This window comes from Spermophilus citellus, assembly GCF_964194105.1.
Source record: "Spermophilus citellus genome assembly, chromosome: 4".
In the NCBI taxonomy this organism is placed as follows: Eukaryota; Metazoa; Chordata; class Mammalia; order Rodentia; family Sciuridae; genus Spermophilus; species Spermophilus citellus.
Window position 1 is genome coordinate 145,583,452 of NC_138185.1, and position 19,614 is coordinate 145,603,065.

A 19,614-nucleotide genomic window follows, 5' to 3' on the forward strand; every position below is an offset into this window, starting at 1 on the left:
CTTAACTCCAGTGCCATTCTTCAGTCCCACTGATTTATTTCTTCATTCAACCAGTGTGAAGCACTTATGTGACTGTTAGTCACTGTTGGTGATTGTGGTGGTAGTGGGGGATGCACATGTGGACCAGACAGATTCCCGTACCCAAGAAGCTATATTTTAACTGGAGAGATGGATGTTTATATAATCATGAGAGGCAAAGCAAAATAAATGCTAGTAGTGAAGAAAGCATATAGACATTTAGGCAGATTGGGAAGATTTCACAAATGAGGGAGTTTTAGCTGGGAAAAAAGAACTTTGAAAATTGGATTCTGTGAGAGAATAGAATGAGAGAAAATCTGAAAGCTGAAAAAAGAAGAGAAACATTTGAAGTTCATTTGAGCAATATATAACAGTAGAACAGAGACTTTGAAAACTCTATGCTGTGTATGAGTAATTGTTACATGGTTCATATGACTGGTTGAAATCTGTCCATTCATAAGAAGTCAAAGTCTAAAGTATTTGAAGATGACCTTAGATGTCATCCAGGTAGAAGAACAGACTGGGCAGGAGGAAATAGAAAGTATTCATGTAATGCAAAACAAAAGCAGAAGGGAAATAGGTCTAGAGATGGAACTAACTTAGTAGTAGCAGTTTTGAAAATCATAATGCTATTTAGGAGCTAGCTATCCCTCTAAGTAGAGACCAGTGTAAATGTGATGAAGTTATTTTGCTGTGTGAGTTGTTAACAGGAGAATTATTTCCATGGTTAGAGGCTTGCTTTCTTGAGTACTAATACTTGTGCATTTCTTTCTTCCCTTAGGGCACATGAAAACTGATGCTGTTCTCTGAGGCAATGGATGGAATGAATCACTCTGTAGTATCAGAGTTTGTGTTCCTGGGACTCACTAATTCATGGGAAATTCAGTTTCTCCTTCTTGTCTTCTCCTTGTTGTTCTACTTTTCAAGCATAATGGGAAACCTTGTCATTGTGTTCACTGTAACCTTGGATGCTCACCTGCACTCCCCCATGTATTTCCTCCTGGCTAACCTCTCAGTCATTGATATGGTGTTTTGCTCAATCACAGCTCCTAAGATGATTTGTGATATTTTCAAGAAGCACAAAACCATCTCATTTTTGGGATGTATTACCCAGATCTTCTTTAGTCATGCTGTTGGGGCCACTGAGATGGTGCTGCTCATAGCTATGGCCTTTGATAGATACATGGCCATATGCAAGCCTCTGCACTACCTGACCATCATGAGTCCAAAAATGTGTCTATACTTTTTAGTCACTTCCTGGATCATTGGAGTTATCCACTCATCAGTCCAATTAGTTTTTGTGGTAGATTTACCTTTCTGTGGCCCTAATATATTTGACAGCTTTTACTGTGACCTTCCCCGGCTCCTCAGACTTGCTTGCACAAACACTCAAGAACTTGAGTTCATGGTCACTGTTAACAGCGGACTCATTTCTGTGGGCTCCTTTGTTGTGCTAGTCATTTCCTATATCTTCATTCTGTTCACTGTTTGGAAACACTCTCCTGGTGGTCTATCCAAGGCCCTCTCTACTCTGTCAGCTCATGTCACTGTGGTTGTCTTGTTCTTTGGACCACTCATGTTTTTCTACACATGGCCTTCTCCCACATCACACCTGGATAAATATCTTGCTATTTTTGATGCATTTATTACTCCTTTTCTAAATCCAGTTATCTATACATTCAGGAACAAAGACATGAAAGTGGCAATGAGGAAACTATGGAGCCGTCTTATGCATTATAGAAAGATTTCATAAATGGATTGCCTATGAAGGCGTGGAACTATAGATTCTCTTTCATGGTAGTTGCAGAAAAGACACTATGCAATTTCAGAGAAACATTGAAGATTTATGCCATGTTATATGCACAGAAATTTACTATCTACTAAGTATCTGTTTTACCATTAAATTAGAAGTGATGTTATTGTTTGACACTCTGTACATTAAAGTGTTAAAAATAAAATCACATGTCTTTTGTAATCTACCATGTTAAAAGTCTATACTCTAGGAAGGTGTCATGTAATTGAGCAGATAATAAATTATATTTTATCTTTTTCCTATATTGGATAGATTAGTCTATTGATAGACAAACTATGTTCTATGATCTTTAATCTGCTTATTACCTATTTTGATTTCAATTCTTTTATTCCTAATTTTTTTTTTTGCTTTTTACTGCCCCAGTGTGTACATCTTTTTCTTCTTTATCAGGCTCCTCTGTCTCACAGTTTGGGAAATTGTTATTTGTATATGTAGACTATTAGAATTTAAAATTGGAATGAATTACTGACAACATATTTCCTGATCTCTTCAAGTTAAATATGCTAAAAAAAAAAAAAAGATGAAGAGAAACGGTTGTGATTTGTCCAAGGGCACATCATTAGAAATCATCAGGGAGAACTAAGCACTAGAAACTGAGTCTGCTTATTAGGTAATCAATCAGTGCCCTTTCACTTTCAAATCAATTTTGTGTTTGAATTTATGCTCACAATTCACTCTTAAAGTTTTTTTTTTTTTAACGTGGTGCTGGGGATTGAACCCAATGCTTCATGTATGATAGACAAGAACTCTACCACCAAGCCACAACCCCAGCCCTACTCTTAAACAGTTTTTGTAGGCTTAATTTTGAGTAATAGAGCTTTATACACCTCTTTTTTTTATTCCTTCCTCTGAGTAAGTTGTCATTAGCATTTCTTTATCATTCCTAAATCCTTCCCTAATTTCTACCAGTACATTTCTTTGTTCAAGACTTACCAAAGCTGAATTTTAAGCCATTGTTTTAATTACAAAAAGTTTAACCCTCACTACTAAGTAGTATTCTTTTGTTTATAGTTGTGTTTATGAGGATGCTTGATTAAAATTTACTATATGGGCAATGAATGCCCCCTGAGTAACAAAGTAAATGATGCTTCCTTATCCCTAAAAATTATCAATATTTAATCTATTTTGAATTTCTATATGGTAAGGCAAGGCTTGCATTTACTTTTTCTCTGTTCCATTTCTTTCCTTTGAATTGAAGCAATGTATTTTAATACACTAAATTATTATATATTTTGGGACCTATTTCTGGAACTATTTTATCAGCTGTTCTATTTGTCTATTGTTTTGTCCAAACCATACTCTTTTTTTTTTTTTTGCAGGTCAGATAAAATAATTTAATAAATAATATTCCAAATAAATGTATAATAAAATTATGAAACAAAAATGTCAAGAATGGGCAATTAATCATAAAGTTTTAGTATAGGAGAAGGGCATTAGCTATTCCCATTTATGATTCAGGGGCTAAGAAATCAAGTACTTAACTTCCTCACATGTCCTTGCTGACATGTTCTTTACTTGGTTGGCTTCTGAAAATGGTTAAGCAACCACTCTGTCCACCTATAGACCCCTGGAAAGAGGCCCATCCAAGCTAAGCCCTAGCATAAGTCCGTACAAAAGTCCATTCCAGGTCACCCACCCAGGCAGAACAAGAATCTTTCCCTTTTTACCTTCCTGTGCCCATAAACTCTTATTTTGTCTCAAACACAGTTACTATAAGATATTTTGTTTCATTGAAAAAAATCTGAACAAAGAACCAAATTTGGTTCCCTTAAAAGTGAGGGTAAGAGGGAGGGTAAGAGTGCTTTGTCCATTATGGTTCTGCCACTATCTTATCTCTGACTCAGGCCCTATGAGAATCACAGGTGTCCAAGAGAATTCTGCTAAGCCTGATTTGGCCTTGAGAGTAGCTGCTTTCTGGCCTACAGACTGCTGAAATCTTGAGAGCTGCTATGGCAATTATTAAAAATGTGTGAATAAACAGAATGCCTAGGAACTGGATTGTTGGCAGTAATACTTTAACTATGAAAGAAAATAAATAATTTATAAAAAAATCATTCTAATATGTAGAAAAACATTTCAATTCTCTGGGACCAAGACCTCCCCCTTATTTACATTTCCAAAGCCATTGAGTGAACCCAGAACTGGCCAGGGAGCACTGAGGCAGGGTTTTCTCTGTGGGGTATGCCAGTCTCATACCAGATAATTAGATGAAGACAAAACCGAAGGTCATTTGCTCATTTTGTGAGAGGACAGGGAAATCGCTGGAGGCAAAACAAACAAGATTTAGTGTTGGATTAGTTTCAACTCCTCATAAGCCCTAAAATAGAATTTGAACTCTTGGAGCAATGTCCTGCGTCCTTGAGAACTAGGTTTAAGCAAGTTACTGTACTGAATTATTTGTTGCCATAGAGTTGAGAAATAATTCTTTTTCATTTCTCTCATCCTCAAAATCCAAGTGGTTTGGGTAGTTCATGGATTAGTTAGGGAAAGTACAAAAGTATTCAAGTGAAAAGGCTCATATGGAGAGGGCACTACATTAACTTCTTGGCCTCAGAGAAGCTTTTTAAAAAAATTTATTTATTCTAATTTGCTATACATGACAGATGCATTTCAATTTATAGTACACATATAGAGCACAATTTTTCATGTCTCTGGTTGTACACAAAATAGTCATACCAATTGTGTCTTCATACATGTACTTACGGTAATGATGTCCATCTCATTTCGCCAACTTTCCTACGCCCATGCCCCCTCCTTTGTCCTCCCTTCCTTTGCCCTGTCTAAAGTTCCTCCATTCCTCCCATGCTGCCTCCCCGCCATCCCCATTATGGATCAGCATCCACATATCAGAGAAAACATTCGGCCTTTGGTTTTTAGAGATTGGCTTACTTCACTTAGCATGATATTCTACAACTCCATCCATTTACCTGCACCATTTACCATAATTTTATTCTTTTTTAAAGCTGAGTAATATCCCATTGTGGATATATACCACAATTTCTTTATCCATTCATGTATTGAAGGACATCTAGATTGGTTCAACAGTTTAGCTATTGTGAATTGTGCTGCTGTAAACATTGATGTGGCTGTGTTCCTGTAGTATGCTGTTTTTAAGTCCTTTGGGTATAGACCAAGGAGAGGGATAGCTGGGTCAAATGGTGGAGGATATGAGGGTCCTTCACCTCCACCTGTATGCCGATCAGGGGAAGGAAGAACTTTTGCTTGCACTGCAACTGGGTTCTATAACTGCAGATGACCATGGTCTCATTGAGGATTTCCTCCACGAAGCAACACTTCTCTGTCTCATCAATGTGGAAGTAGAGCACTTGAACACCACTACCAGTAAGGCTGGCAAACCCCTAGCTTAGACACAAGCCTTCACACCTGGTCCCCATGCGCAAGGGCAAGGTTTGGGCTGCTCTGCGCTTGCGCACTGCCGGAGTGTCACAGTAGGAAAGCTGAACTTTACTCTTGAGGACAGTGGACTTATGGTAAGTGCAACATCTGGAAAGGTCAGCCTCCCAACTTCCTATTTATACTTTTCTTAGTAATTTTTTAAAATTATCTTTTAAAATTAACACGTATTATTTGTACATATTATTAGAATTTGTTGTAACATTTCCATACATGCAGGTAGCTTGATGATACTTCCTTTTTGTGAGAAACGTGATTGGTGAATTGTGTATGCTGCTTAATTAAGTCACATTAAAATCATTATGCTTCTTTCTCAGAAAGGTAAATTTCAAATATTTCAGAAAATAGAAAATGGAATATTAGTAAAATAGTGTGAAAGTTCTCTTTGTCTAAAAATTGTGCAGTAACTTGGTTACTAAAGATTGGAAAGAACCCTATTGATTGAAGTTTTCTTTTTACGTTTGATGGCATTATGATTGTTTCTCGTAGTTTGTAAGCTAGGGAAAGGAACAACCGATATGACTCGCATAGTACTTCTCATGATCCAGACATTTTTCTAAGTGATTTACTTTGAATTTTTTGTAGCAGATTCTTTCATTATCCACAATACAGAGAAAGAGTCTGGGGTGCAGAGATACTAACTACCCTCAAGATCTGTTAGGTTAGACTCAAAGTATGGCAGTTTGAATTTAGGATCTGCTATCATAATTCCTGCACTACAGTGATTCTTTGGTAATTAAGATGTCAGAAGAATTTTTTTTTTACTTGAAAGCATTTTCTTCATATACTTCACTGATCTTTGAAGGGGAGGGAGGAGGGATGTGATAATGAAAGAATAGTGGAATGAATCTGACCAATTATTCCTGTGTATGTACATGAATATACCACAACCACCATGTGAATCTCACCACAATTAAAAAAAAACTGTAAGTGAATAGAAGAAAGATCATTAGAGTAGAGAGAGGGGAACAATGGGAGGGAAAGGGGAAGTACTGGGGATTAAATTAGAACAAATTATATTCCATGCTATCATAATTTTGTCAAAATGAATTCTAATGTTATGTATAACTAAAAAAGAACTAATAAAGGAAAAAAGGAATGCTATCCCTATTTATGGGTCTTCCTCTGGTGACCTCATCACCACCAAAGCCCCAAATTTATGGGTCAGCTTACAAATAGTTATTATTTATTTATAATCAACTACGTATTTTGTTTTATGCACTCCCTATTATCAGGGAAGTTGAAATTCTGGAATTTCCCTAATAGGTTGTAGAGAGAAAAGTAAAGGCTCAGGAAGATATTTGAGTGGATTCAGTATGTATAAGCTATATAGGTAATCCTTTACTCTTCTGAAAGGGGTGGAAGACATGGTATTACCAAGTCTGCTGTGATAAAAATACTGTGCAACAGCTTCATAATTCTACTGCTCAAAGGTACCTATGCCATTTATTTGCATCATCAAATGCCAGGAAAAAAGAAATAGCACCTCATTTAAAGACTTTTGGACTCAGAGTTGACATTGGACTTATATTCCTAAGGGTTCATCATTGCCCTCTGGTTTGAGTGGAAGCATATAGGAATTATGTAATACATGGAGTCCTAGTTCTGATCAAATGTATATTGGGTTCACCAAATGACAACCCCAATGATGAGGGTCACACCATTTCCTGAATGTATAATTGGAATGTATGTACTTGGAAGTTGGTTCAACTTCCACAATCTTTTCTTGCCCTGTGAGTTATAGTTGTTATATTGATGAAGGCACTGAAAATTTTCCATTCCTGGGCTAAGATAGTGAGTGTTTCAAAATTTCTCTTGCATTTTTTTTATGGTAGTGGTGGTAAAAAGATACCCACAAAGTATGGGAATGATGATCCCTGTCTTATCTGTACTTAATTCACTAGTGTGTCCCCCTATAGAAATTAGTTCCTAGAGAATGAAAATGAACCATTGTAAATGCAACCCATGAGTAATCTTAATTGCAGCTTCTGTGCTAAAGGTGGTATTTTTGCTGGAGTCATTTAACATAGTCTTGAATGTATGATATGTGACTGCTGATCTGGTAAACTTTCTTTTACATTTCTTTCAGAAGGGAGAATTAGAAATAGCATTTACTTGGAATGGACCTACATATACATTTACAGTTTTATCCTTTGTAACAATATAGTATGGAAAGACCTGGACCATTTGAGTGTTTTAAACCACTATAATGGTCCATTATCTTAAGATAGCATTCTTCAAAACCTGATAAATAAGAATTGGCCAGTATTGGATGCTTTGGTAATACATATGTGCTCTCAAAGGAGCAAATAAGTTCTATGAAGAATTATTCAATTGTCACATCACTAAAAATTTTAGGAGTTTAGTTTGGAGCATGTCAGGACATTGTTTTCAAAGTAAAGGAAAATTATTGCATCTTCTGTCTTCCAACACTGAATAGGAAGCACTATGCCAGGTAGGTTTCTTTGGAGGAAGGCTATTCTATAATTAGGAATACCACTCCAACCTATGTACTAGAGGATATGAAAGGCTGACATCCTTGAGCGGGGGTACAGATATGCAAAAAATATATAAATTCTTTGCAAGATTCTGTGAAAATAGCCTTTCTGTGTAGGCCATACTATCTGGCATATTCTGTGGTATTAGAAAAATTGATGGAGAGAAGAGAAAAGATGTTTATTGCCAAGCACCAGTTGGATTATTTCAACAAAAATCTGTATGGGCTTGAGCAACCACTTTCCTAAGTATTACAGAGTTATATGTAGACAGAGGATGCCACCACACATAATACTATACCAAGGACCCACATTAAAGAAATGTAGGTATGAGAGTTAGCTTATGACCATTATGTCTACTGTTCCCAGTAATAGAATCTGCTGGTCTAATAGAGCAGGGATGGCTCATTTCACACGAAGCTGAAGCACCTGCTTGGAAATTATATTTTGAGAATAGGATGAATTCTCTAGGTTACTCTATAGATAATAAACCAATAATTATCATTTGATACTGTGTCTCCACTAGATTGTATATATAAGTCCAGAATACAAGGTATGATTGGGAACTTAAGCCTCACATCCTTGCAATTTTGGTCATTATGTATATAGAAGTCCTGATTTTCACAGTTAGATGGAGCTTTTCTACCACAGACACAAGAGTCCCATTAAAATGTGGTTAATGGAAATTGCTCAGCAAAGTCAAGCTGCTTCTGCCAAGAACAAACAGACAAAATGAGCAACCATCATCTTAGCAGGGACAGTTGCTCATTAGGAAGAAGTAAGGCTGTTATCAGAGTAAGGAAAACACAGTTTGGCACTAATTGATCTACACAGGTGACTTTTAGTACTTCCTTAACCAACTGTGATGGTAAATGGGCCGCTACAACAGCCAGGGCTTGGGAAGTACATAGTGTACAGTGGTTTAGCGTACTCATGGGTAACTGTCTAAATGAACTTTTGAGCCAAGTAGGTTAGATTTTGCCAGCTGAGGACTCTAGCCTGTACAGGATAGGAGGCATATGAGTGCCAGATGTGATTTCAAGATTCACTTTAGCAGCAAGTATTGTAACTCATCCCATTAACTTTTCTTATAATATGCCTTTATGTTAGGAGATGTATCTAAATCCTGAATGAGCCTTTTCCAGAACTCAGGTGAAGCATAAAGATGCAAATGGCTCCAGGGTGGAATTCATGTATGCTGTGTTGTGCTACTCAGATTCCCTCCTTGGGTCAGAAGGGTTCAGTCCCCCAGCTGGTGGAAGCACTATTGTCTTATGTCTCTAATCAATCTTCCCTCTTTGGCATAGTCTTTTCTAGGGAGAGCTGACTTATCTAAGGCTATGCCCTCATTTTGTGGTAATTTTGAATATAATCAGTTGTTAGTAGTCCACTTGGGACAATTATCATAGGTCTTCCCAAGTGTAGAACTTTCTGAAAGGGAGATGAAACTATATTATAATTTTACTGTTGTCCAGCTTCTCCCTCTGCTGCATCTGGCTTACCTCCTATCTCCAAATAGAATTGATTCTGAGAGCAATCTCAGATAGACTTGATGCATGCTGTTCTACATCTCAGAGTCTACTTCCCAGGGAATCCAACCTGTGATGCATTTATTTTTATCATTACTGCCATAAAAAGATCTGGAGGGGATTGGTATGATATGGAATATTATGTTGGTCCACTGCTCTAATAATAACTTGATAACTAGACTTGATGAATTAGAAGTAGTAAGTATCCTAGATGCCTTAATAAGACATATGTGTTCCACATAATGGAAGATGAATCCTGCATATATTCATAGACCTCCAACATTAGTTACTTCTATCTCTAAGTGGTTTGAGTCATGTCATGTTGTTTTTTTCTGAAGTTGCCACACTGCAGAGAAAGAAACCAAAGTCCTCACCTAATCTCTTTGGATTTTGGAGGCAGTATATACAGTATGTGAGAGTATTGCTCTAGCATATTTATTGGGAGAATTCATAAGCTTCTAGATATTAGAGTTGTCTGGAGCAAAGAAAGTCTCTCTAGACAGCCTGGAGGCAAAAAATAACCTTCACGAGTAGCAGACTCAGATTCCTATGGTGTCCAACTCCTTCAACATCTCTTTCCAGTGAGCATGTTCTATATGATCAATTAACAGTGAGTTTGGATTATGAATGGATAAATATGTCATATAAGTGAATGTTCACTGCATTATTAAAACAGACTCTGAGGTTGTCCTGAGAATAATGATGAAGTAAGACCCTTTTAATGTGAAGAATTTCAGGGAATCCACTATATACTTCCCTTGGAAAGTATAATGACTTGAGGTACATCTCTTTCTAATTTTGGCAGGGAAAATGAATGATTGGTTTGGTTGTTAGGGCTAAAGAATGAAGATCTAAAATTACTGACATGAGATTCTGCAGAGGCAGGCACGATGATATATGCCTGTAATCCCAGAGACTCAGGAGGCTGAGGCAGGGGGGTCATAATTTTAAGGCCAGCCTTAGCAACTTATCAAGGCCCAAAGCAACTTAGTGAGATCCTGTCTCAAAATAAACACAAAACCAAACCAAACAAAAAAGACTGGGGACTTAGCTCAGTGGTAAAGTATCCCTGAGGAATAAAAAAGGAATGACATTCTGTAGAGAGAATATAGCTGGATTTTTCAGAAAGGCTCTGGGGAATTAAGATATTTATGGCCTATGAAAAATGATGTTAGAAGTTATTCTCTGAATAAGAACAAGATGATTTATTTCTGTAATGTCACTCAGCTGCTTTCCTTATCTATCCTAGGACTCATTAATTGGCACTAAATAAGTATATACTTGGTGCTTAATTGGTATTAAATAGTGACCATACAGCATAGATAAAGTCTTTGTATGGAGTCAACAACAGTTTCCCCTCACTAGGGGTAATCTGGTATCATCACTATTGCATGCCCAAACCACCAGCATGAAGGTAGATCCTTTGTATATTGTGTGATACCATACTTCATCCTGCCTTCAACTGGACTAGCTGTTCACGGTGTGGCAGGTGGAATAAAGGTAAGCCTTTATTTTATGGAAGGCATAAAGACTGATTTTCATAGAGATATACATTTATCCTAGGTTCTGACTTTTCCTTCCAACACTACAGTTCATGAAATTGTAGAATACCTCTCCTGCCTTATCTGTTACTAGGGTGTAATTTCAGTTCTGGAAACATTTTTATAGAAAATGAAGTATAACAATGGACTGATATGTATTGAATTCACTGGCTATATTTGTACTCTGTAAGTCAAAACCACTCACTAGTAAATGCTTTGCATGTTGTCTAATTTATTCGGTGCATCCTTTAAATCAGTGGCAATATGTACTGATTCTTGTAGTATATATATTATATTATATTATATATAATATATATTATATATTTATATATATTCTGACCATATAAATATATATACCATATATATTTATATATATACATATACCATATATTTATATGGTCAGAATATATATAATGTGAAAAAAGTCACAAATGTAAAACAAAACTATATGTTTGAAAAATTTATGTCTCTCTCTCTCTCTCTCTCTTTTACTTTTTAAGACTTTGAATTCCTCTATGACATGGAAATATGATAACATACCATAAATGCTATGTAAACTCCAATATACAGTAAGATCTATGTTACTTGACATTAACATATGGTCAATATTAAGTTAGTAGGATGATTTTTATCTTTTCTCTATACATATTATGTATCTTGATTCTAGGGAAATCTTACATATCAACCTCACATGTGGCTAATGCCTCTTATTCTACAGCACACAGACCAAGGCTATTAACTCTTTTATATCTGCATAATATTGGGTGTAGAGAAGGCCACTTGAGCCACTCTGATACACCCTTGCCTTAATCCATGTGTGCCAGTCCTTATGTGAAGAGAGGCTTCAAGTGAAAAAGAGATGCTCTATTGAACAGGAGTCCTTGAACTTAGATCCTCCTGCCTCAGCCTCCTGGCTTTCTGGGATTATAGGTGTATACCATAGTGCCTGTGTGCCTCCTATACTTTTGAACTCTGTTTAATGAGATTGGAGGTCCTTGGGTCCCAGAAAAGAATTTTCCACAGGGAACACAGCTGATAATGGCCTCTGACTACTTGGGGCTCTTTATGTCATGTACCTAAGTTCAAAAAGTCTCTTTCTGACATTTTGTGGTCCGAGGAAAGAGTTAAAATGGAAACTCATGAGTCATTAGTTGAAATATTTAAAGTTATACATCAAGGTAATTAATTCTTGAGTATAGTGTGTTCTATCTTTCTGTGTTGATAAATGTATACTATATTGATATTTGTATATTTATACCTAATTTGGAAATACCACATTTATGGATTTGTGATGTTTAAGGATCAGAAAAAAATGAATAAGGAGGGAAGTAGGGTCCAGGTAGGTATCTCTCAAAATCTCCATTTCATGTTGATGGGCATGGCTGGAGAGAGGTCAGTTTAGGGCCTTTATGGCATGGGTCAGAGCAGTATATTATTTTTTGTTTGGGTAAAGGACAGTATGATTATTGGGATGACACATCCCAATTACCAGGGAGAAATTTGATTCCTTCTGTATACCAAGGACAAGGAATATTAAATCCAGAACTCAGGGGATACATTGGACGATTCTTAGTACTCCTTTGCCAAGTAGTTCTCATCAATAGAAAACAGTGGCATCCTAGTAAATAAAAGATTATGTCATGATGAATATCCTATAGGAAAGAAGCTTTGTTCATTCTATCAAGTAGAGAAGTCTCTAGGGTACATACTAATGGAAGATAATGTGAAATGAGAGAAATTCTCTTGTCAAAATAGCCCTCATGAACAGCTACACAAAGTGGGGACTATGACAGCTATGTGTTATGTTAATTACATTTTCCTCTTTGCTAATTTGTAAGAAGCACATACATTCATGGTGGCTCACATTTTTGAATTAGATCACTAATAATTCATTCCTCTTGTTCCTTGTTTTTCCCTCCCTCCCTCCTTCCTCCCTACCTTTCCTTCCTCCCTTCCTCCCTCCCTCCCTCCCTTCCTTCCTTCCTTCCTTCCTTCCTTCCATACTGGGGATTTAACTCTGGAGTGCTCTACCACTGAGCTATATACCCTCAGCTCTTTTTCTTTCTTTTTTTTTTTTGGTGGGGGTGTACTGGGATTGAACTCAGGGGTACTTGACCACTGAGCCACATTCCCAGCCCTGTTTTGTATTTTATTTAGAGATAGGGTCTCATTGAGTTGCATAGTGCTTTGCTGTTGCTGAGGCTGACTTTGAACTCGAGATTCTCCTGCCTCAGCCTCCTGAGCCATTGGGATTACAGGTGTGCGCCACCGTGCCTGGCTCCCTTAGCTCTTTTAAAAATTACATTTGGAGACAAGGTCTCAATAAGATGCCCAGTCTGGCCTTGAACTTGGGATCTTCCTTCCTTAGTCTCCCAAGCCGCTGGGATTACAAGCTTGTACTGCCATGTCTGACCAATAATTCTTTATGTTACTCAGTTTCCTCTTTCCCTTCTTGTTTGTTTCCTTGATAAAAGGTGAATGGGAGTTGGGTGTGGTGGCGCATGACTGTAATCCCAGCAAATAGGGAGGCTGAGGCAGGAGGATTGCAAGTTCAAAGTCAGCAACTAAGTGAGGCCCTAAGCAACTCAGCGAGACCTTGTTTCTAAATAAGATATAAAAAAGGGTTGGGGATGTGGCTTAGTGGTTAAGTGACCCTGGGTTCAATCCCTGGTACCAAAAAAAAAAAAAAAAGTGCAAATAGCCTCTAGTTTCAGTCTCAACACTTAACTTCTTATGGGCTTTGGAAATCTGGCCTCACCGGGCTGCACAAACAGGTTCTATTGTCCTCTGTTTTCTTTTGGGTTTTGGCCAAAGTGTAACTGTAGCGAGAGATTTGAGATCCAGAATCAGATCATTTCATTTATTTCTTCTCTTCAGGGACACCGTGGGCTGGCTGTATTACTCTTCAATGGCCCTCTCCATCCACAAATGCTTTATTTCTAGACTTTTACAACTACTTTTTTGTCTTCGGTCCTTTAGGCTCAGGAGAGGTAATGTTTCCTCTGCTGTCTTTAGCCTAGGACCCCTAGTTTTTCCTTACACTGTTCACAGCTTTGTGAATATTCTTTTTATTGAGCTTTCTCCAGTTATTTAATTTGACTGTGCCATCTCTTATCTTGATGAGATCCTGACTGATAAAAGTGTGCAAAATTGAAAGTCAAAAATCCTTGTTTGCTCCTCTAATAATCCTACTTTCCTGAATTATTTATGGAAAAATTTAAAATCTCTATTTGTCCATAAAAGTAAGTATTTATTTATTATTTAGTGGTACTGGGGATTGAGCCGAGGGCCTCATGCATGCTAAGTAAGAGCTCTACCACTGAGCTACACCCCAGACTTTTTTTTTTAAAATTTAATTTGAGGCATGGTCTTGCTAAGTTTCCCATGCTGGCATTGAATTAGAGATCTTCCTTCCTTAGCTTCCTAAGTAGCTGGGATTGCAGGCATGCACCATGGTGCCTGACTCAGAGGAGTAAATATTTATATGCACAGCAACCTATTATACATGCAAGTTTGCTCTCTACTGTTCTACTTAGTAATGTGTGTGGCTGAGTTTTATACAGTCTGAACTTTCTTTTTAATGACTATTTTAGGAACTGCCTAGAATAAGCCATTACCTATATTTGTAAAATGTTCAAGAAAATAGTACAGATGTATTAAGAAGGCAATATTAAAGTCTCATTTCCTCTTCTCTAGTGTCTCATTACGAGATGTTAGGATGTTTGTTTTCTCTGGTAAAACCGAATGGGTCTCTGGGGACAAAGTCCTTTGACCCATGAGGACTGTCTAAACTCATATCTATGCAGTACCACTTGGCCACTATCCTTAAGCTATAATCAGCTTCATTTCCATGCATGGCAGAACGTTATGGCCCTTAGTGTTAAGAGAACACAGGAAGATCTCATACTCCATGAAGGTGCCCTATTCTTTCTGTAGGTTAAATGGAGGATCAGAAATAAATTAATAATATGGAGAACAGGTTTAAGTTTTTGGTCTGACATGATTCTGTTATAGGAATTCCCATGGACATGCATCATTTCCTACAGTGCATGAGTATCATCGTAAAACACAGAAGATAGTGTCTAGGGTGACAAATTGAACTACTGGAGAATAATTATGATAAAAGGAAATAATTGTGAAACAGAAGTGGTTAACTGACATGGTCTTTCAATTAGAATCACATTGTGTTGGGGTAATGTGAAAAATATTAGAAAAATTCAAACATCTTTATGTTTTGTATTCATCTTGCTATTAATTAATCACACTGTTTCCAGTGATGACTGTATGAATGGTGCTCATCCTCTGTAATTTGGTAAACAGGTAAGAAATATTTAGTGGCACATGAAACTAAGAAAACAAGGGTTGTTATAATTTTGCTTTTATTATAGCTTCAAAAGAGATGATGTGTGTATGTCATGTCATTTTTGCATGGAATGTAGAAAAGTTGAACTGACAAAGAGCAAAACTGTGGTTTTGGAGGTTGAGGGATGGGTGCATTGGTGAGATGTTGATCAAAGGACATAAAATTTCAGTTAGTGAAGAAATAAGTTTAAGAGATGTATTGTATATCAGGATGACTGTAGTTATTAATGATATGTTGTATATGAAAAGAGTAGAATTTAAGATTTCTCAATTCAGTAAATAAGTATATGTGCTAATGCATATGGTAGTTTGATTTAGCTATTCTACAGTGTATCCAAACATTATGTTGTACATTATAAATCTATAAAATTTGTGTTTGTCAGCTAATAATTAAAAAAAGAGATGAGGCACAAACTGTGAAAATAGAAGCGAATTTATTAAGATATGTTTAAGTTTTCCAGATGGAAGAGATGTCCAAAGAGTAGAAGAGATATCCAAAATTCAAAGATGAATAAATTGCTACTAGTATAGATGTTATTTTAAAATAAAATGTGGAAAATTAAAGTAAAACAAAATTACCAGGAAATTGAGTTAGTTCTGTTTTCTTATGTGCTTTTGAATTTCAAAGTGTTTTGTATCATTTTTTTGTTTTGGAAAAATTCTTTAAAAACACACTTTTCCCCATATTTTTTACTGGTGCATTATAGTTGTACCTGTTGGTGAGATTTGGTGTTGCATATTTGTACATGCACACATTATAACAATATAAATTGGCCAATATCAATCCACAGCACTTCCCGTTCCTCTCTGCTTCCCACCCTGTGGTCTTTTTCCTCTACTGATCTTCCTTTGCCTTTTGGAGATCTACCTCCACCTTTCTTTTCCTTTTTCCTCTCTAGTTTCTGCAAATGAGAGAAAACATGATCCCTGACCTTCTGAGTTTGAGTCTTTTTGCTTAACATTATGGTCTCTAGTTCCATCCATTTTCCTTCAAATGCCATAATTTCATCTTTCTTTATGATTAATAAAATTCCATTGTTTATATATACCACATTTTCTTTATCCATTCATCTGTTGCCAGGCATCTGGGCTGATTGCATAACTTGGCTATTGTGAATTGTGCTGCTACAAACATTGACATGACTGTATCACTATAGTATGATGATTTTAGTTGTTTTGGATAATATGAAAGAGTGGGATAGCTGGGTCATATGGTCATTCAATTCCTAGTTTTTTGAGGTATCTCCATACTGCTTTGCAGAGTGGTTGTACTAATTTGCTTTCCTACCAACAATGTTTGAGTGTAACTTCCCCCTACATCCTCTTTAGCATTTATTAACCTAATTGGACAATATTGAATTTGTATTATTATTATTTTAAAAAATATTATTTATTTATTTATTTTTATGTGGTTCCAAGGAATGAAACAGTACCTCATATGTGCCAGGCAAGTGCTCTATCACTGAGCCACAACCCCAGCCCTATTATTTGTATTCTTGATGACTGCCATTCTGAGAGGTAAAATATCAATGTAGTTTTGATTGGTATTTCCATAGTAGCTAATTATGTTGAGCAATTTTATCACGTATTTGTTGGTCATTTGTGTTTCTTCTTTTGAGAAGTGTCTGCTTAATTCATTTGCCCATTTATTAATTGGCTTATTTGACTATATTGGTGTCAGGTAAAAAATGTTCTCTCTTGAGAACAGTCAATCTAAGAAGTTGCTTCAGAGCATAATCAACAGGGTTGTAAGTATTTGATCATTTTTATGTGAATGGGCACCATTCCTTGTTATTCCATTAGAAACATGCTTATGACTATTGCTTAGGACTGAGAATTGGATCCTGACTCTACCTCAAGTGGATTTAGTTTTGATGACCCAAACTGTGTGGATTTCTGTTTTCTAATGTTTAGTACTATACTTCTCTTTCTTTTAGTACATCTAGGGATAATTTCTTATTGACTTCTGCCATTTTCTTTTCTTCCCCAGTACCTGTTTTAGGGCAATTAAAGACAACTTAGTATTGTCCAATTAGGTTATATTTACAATATCTTTGCTTTTATATTCAGTTTTCCTTAAATTTCCCAATTTCTTATATTCCTTATTTTTCTTTATGGCTTTGATTTTTATATATTTTCTTTTTCCTTAATTCTACTTCATTTTCATAATCTTCTATTTTCTGTTTTTTTGTTGCTTCAGAACTCTTATCAGTTTTTAAAATTCATCTTCCCTAATTATATTACTAGGTATATTTTACATTTTTAAGTAATTTCAATGTAAACTCTTTATCCTAAACTGTGATATCATAAATACGTGATATGCTGTATCTATCAGTATTTCAATTGTAATCTGAGTGTTCTATTTTCTGATTTTCAATTGCAATGTGATTTTCCCAGGTTACCTTTATTATATCTGAGGTCTAAGTTCTCCATCACTGAAACCTTTAACTGATTTTTGATGGAGATAATATTTTTGGTGTCTTTCCTCTTGCCTCTTTTTATTCTGTGCATTGTGTCAGCAGTTGCAATTGTAAAAAGCACATAGCACAATTCATGTCCTCAATTCATACAAATCTAAAACTAATATAATGTGTTCAGTGTTATTTATTGGCATGAATCAAATGTTATGAGTAGGAACATTTAGATGAGTAAAGTATGGATTCTGCTTATGATGTAATGAGATTGTTGAGAAGGGGAGTCTACTAAAGCATGTGTGTAGCTCTCCATGAGGTATAGATAGCAGTTTTCTCCCAGGTGGAGGAGAGCAATGGTTAGAGATGATGGGACCGGAGTTGGGAAAGAAGGACTTGTATATTTAAAGGCATGATGGAATGTTTATTTTGTGGCAATGCCAACAAATAAATTGATAATGCTGGATCATGAGATGAAAAAAAAAAACTAGAAAAAATGAAATAGAAAATGAAGTTAGAAGGTAGCAGCTCTAAAGGGGCTTTGAATGCTTGAAGAGGTTGCAGTTCACCTGGAGGCAGAGAGGAAGCTCTAAGCCACTAATGGGATGGTCAGTATCTGCTTTGAGTGCAGATGGAGGCTTGCTGAAGCAGCAGGATGCTATGGAGGCTTTGTAGTGACCCTGGTGAAACCTGATGAGAGAAAGGTACAGATATATATGGCTGACGTATGAAATTTAAAAAGGAAATATGATACAGTAACCTCTGAAAAAGTGCCCTTAACTGTATCATGGGTATTGCGTGTTTAGTTCCCAGATTTAACACATGAATATTTGCTATTTTTTCATGAGATCTGTTTTTTTTTTTTTTTTTTTTTGGTAATAAATCATTACAAATGCAGCTGAATTCACTTGTCCTGTCAGTTTCCTTTTTCTTCCTTTCCAGAGAAAATCACTTTTCTGGAGTTGGTATTCTTTTTGTTCAAGCTTTTTTATGGTACATATGTATTTTATGGTATATATGTATATGCATTTATATTTATATTTAATAATATTTAATATGTATGGAATTAAAACTTTGGTAGATTTATATGAATATACTATTTTATAATCTGATATTTTCCATTAAATATTATATTAAATCTGATTCATTCTTATTACTTTCCAAAATTTCCAAATAATTTATTTCAGTGAATTAATATACAATAATTTATTTATAAATTATTTCATTACTAGATACATTTCAGAGGAAGAATAATTATATTTGGTATCATATTAGTTCACATTCTCATTTCGGTGACATTAATTTTCTCCATTTTACTTATGGGAAAAGTGCTCAGAGATGAAATGTATGTTATTCAAGATCATCAAGTTATTAGGTAGAAGAATGTGAAACAGTTTTTCATATACTGAAACCTATAATCATTATATTATTACATGGAGATTTTTAAATTGTTATTAGATCTTATAAGAGCTAAAATAGAGATGAATTCAAAGGAAGACACAATCTTGCAACCTCTAGTAACAATTAAAGCTTGCTGGACCCTCTCTAGAGGTTTCGTTCCTCTGGAGACAGAGTTGAGTGTTAAACTGGCATTTTCTGTTATGAGCCCATATAGAAACCCATCTATTTCAAGTAAGAGTATTTTCTTGAACAATGAGAATGATAACAAATGTTTTAGGAAACTGTCATATTTTTCAAGATATTAGAAAGCTGAGAGTTGTCTGGGATGGTTAATTTTGGTGGCCAAAGCAGCACTCATCAATGTCATTAAGTGGCAGTGAGGAGCTGTAAAAGGTGCTCATCTTTCCCCAACAGTTTCTATCATCACCTTGTCACTTGGGTTCTAGTCTAAGCTCTATCACTAAGTAAGTTTATTTTTTTGTTCAAGTTATTTAATATATTTGGTAATGCATTTCCTGATCTGAAAAGATTAGAGACTTTCCTGAATTAGAGATCTTCAATTTATCTGTATGTTTTAAAGCTGACCTCATTGATTTGGGTCTCCTCGAATAGATTGGATCTATTTAGATC

At 35.9% G+C, this 19,614-nt stretch overlaps 1 protein-coding gene across 1 annotated transcript; it reads left to right on the forward strand.

Moving 5' to 3' along the window:
* Nucleotides 1-829: 829 nt before the first annotated feature.
* On the forward strand, nt 830-1,771 carry LOC308646237 (olfactory receptor 4F15; the record flags this gene model as incomplete). Its single annotated transcript, XM_081288899.1, has 1 exon — nt 830-1,771. The coding sequence occupies exon 1, from the start codon at nt 833-835 to the stop codon at nt 1,769-1,771; it is 939 nt and encodes a 312-aa protein (XP_081145025.1). The 5' UTR covers nt 830-832.
* Nucleotides 1,772-19,614: the final 17,843 nt, after the last annotated feature.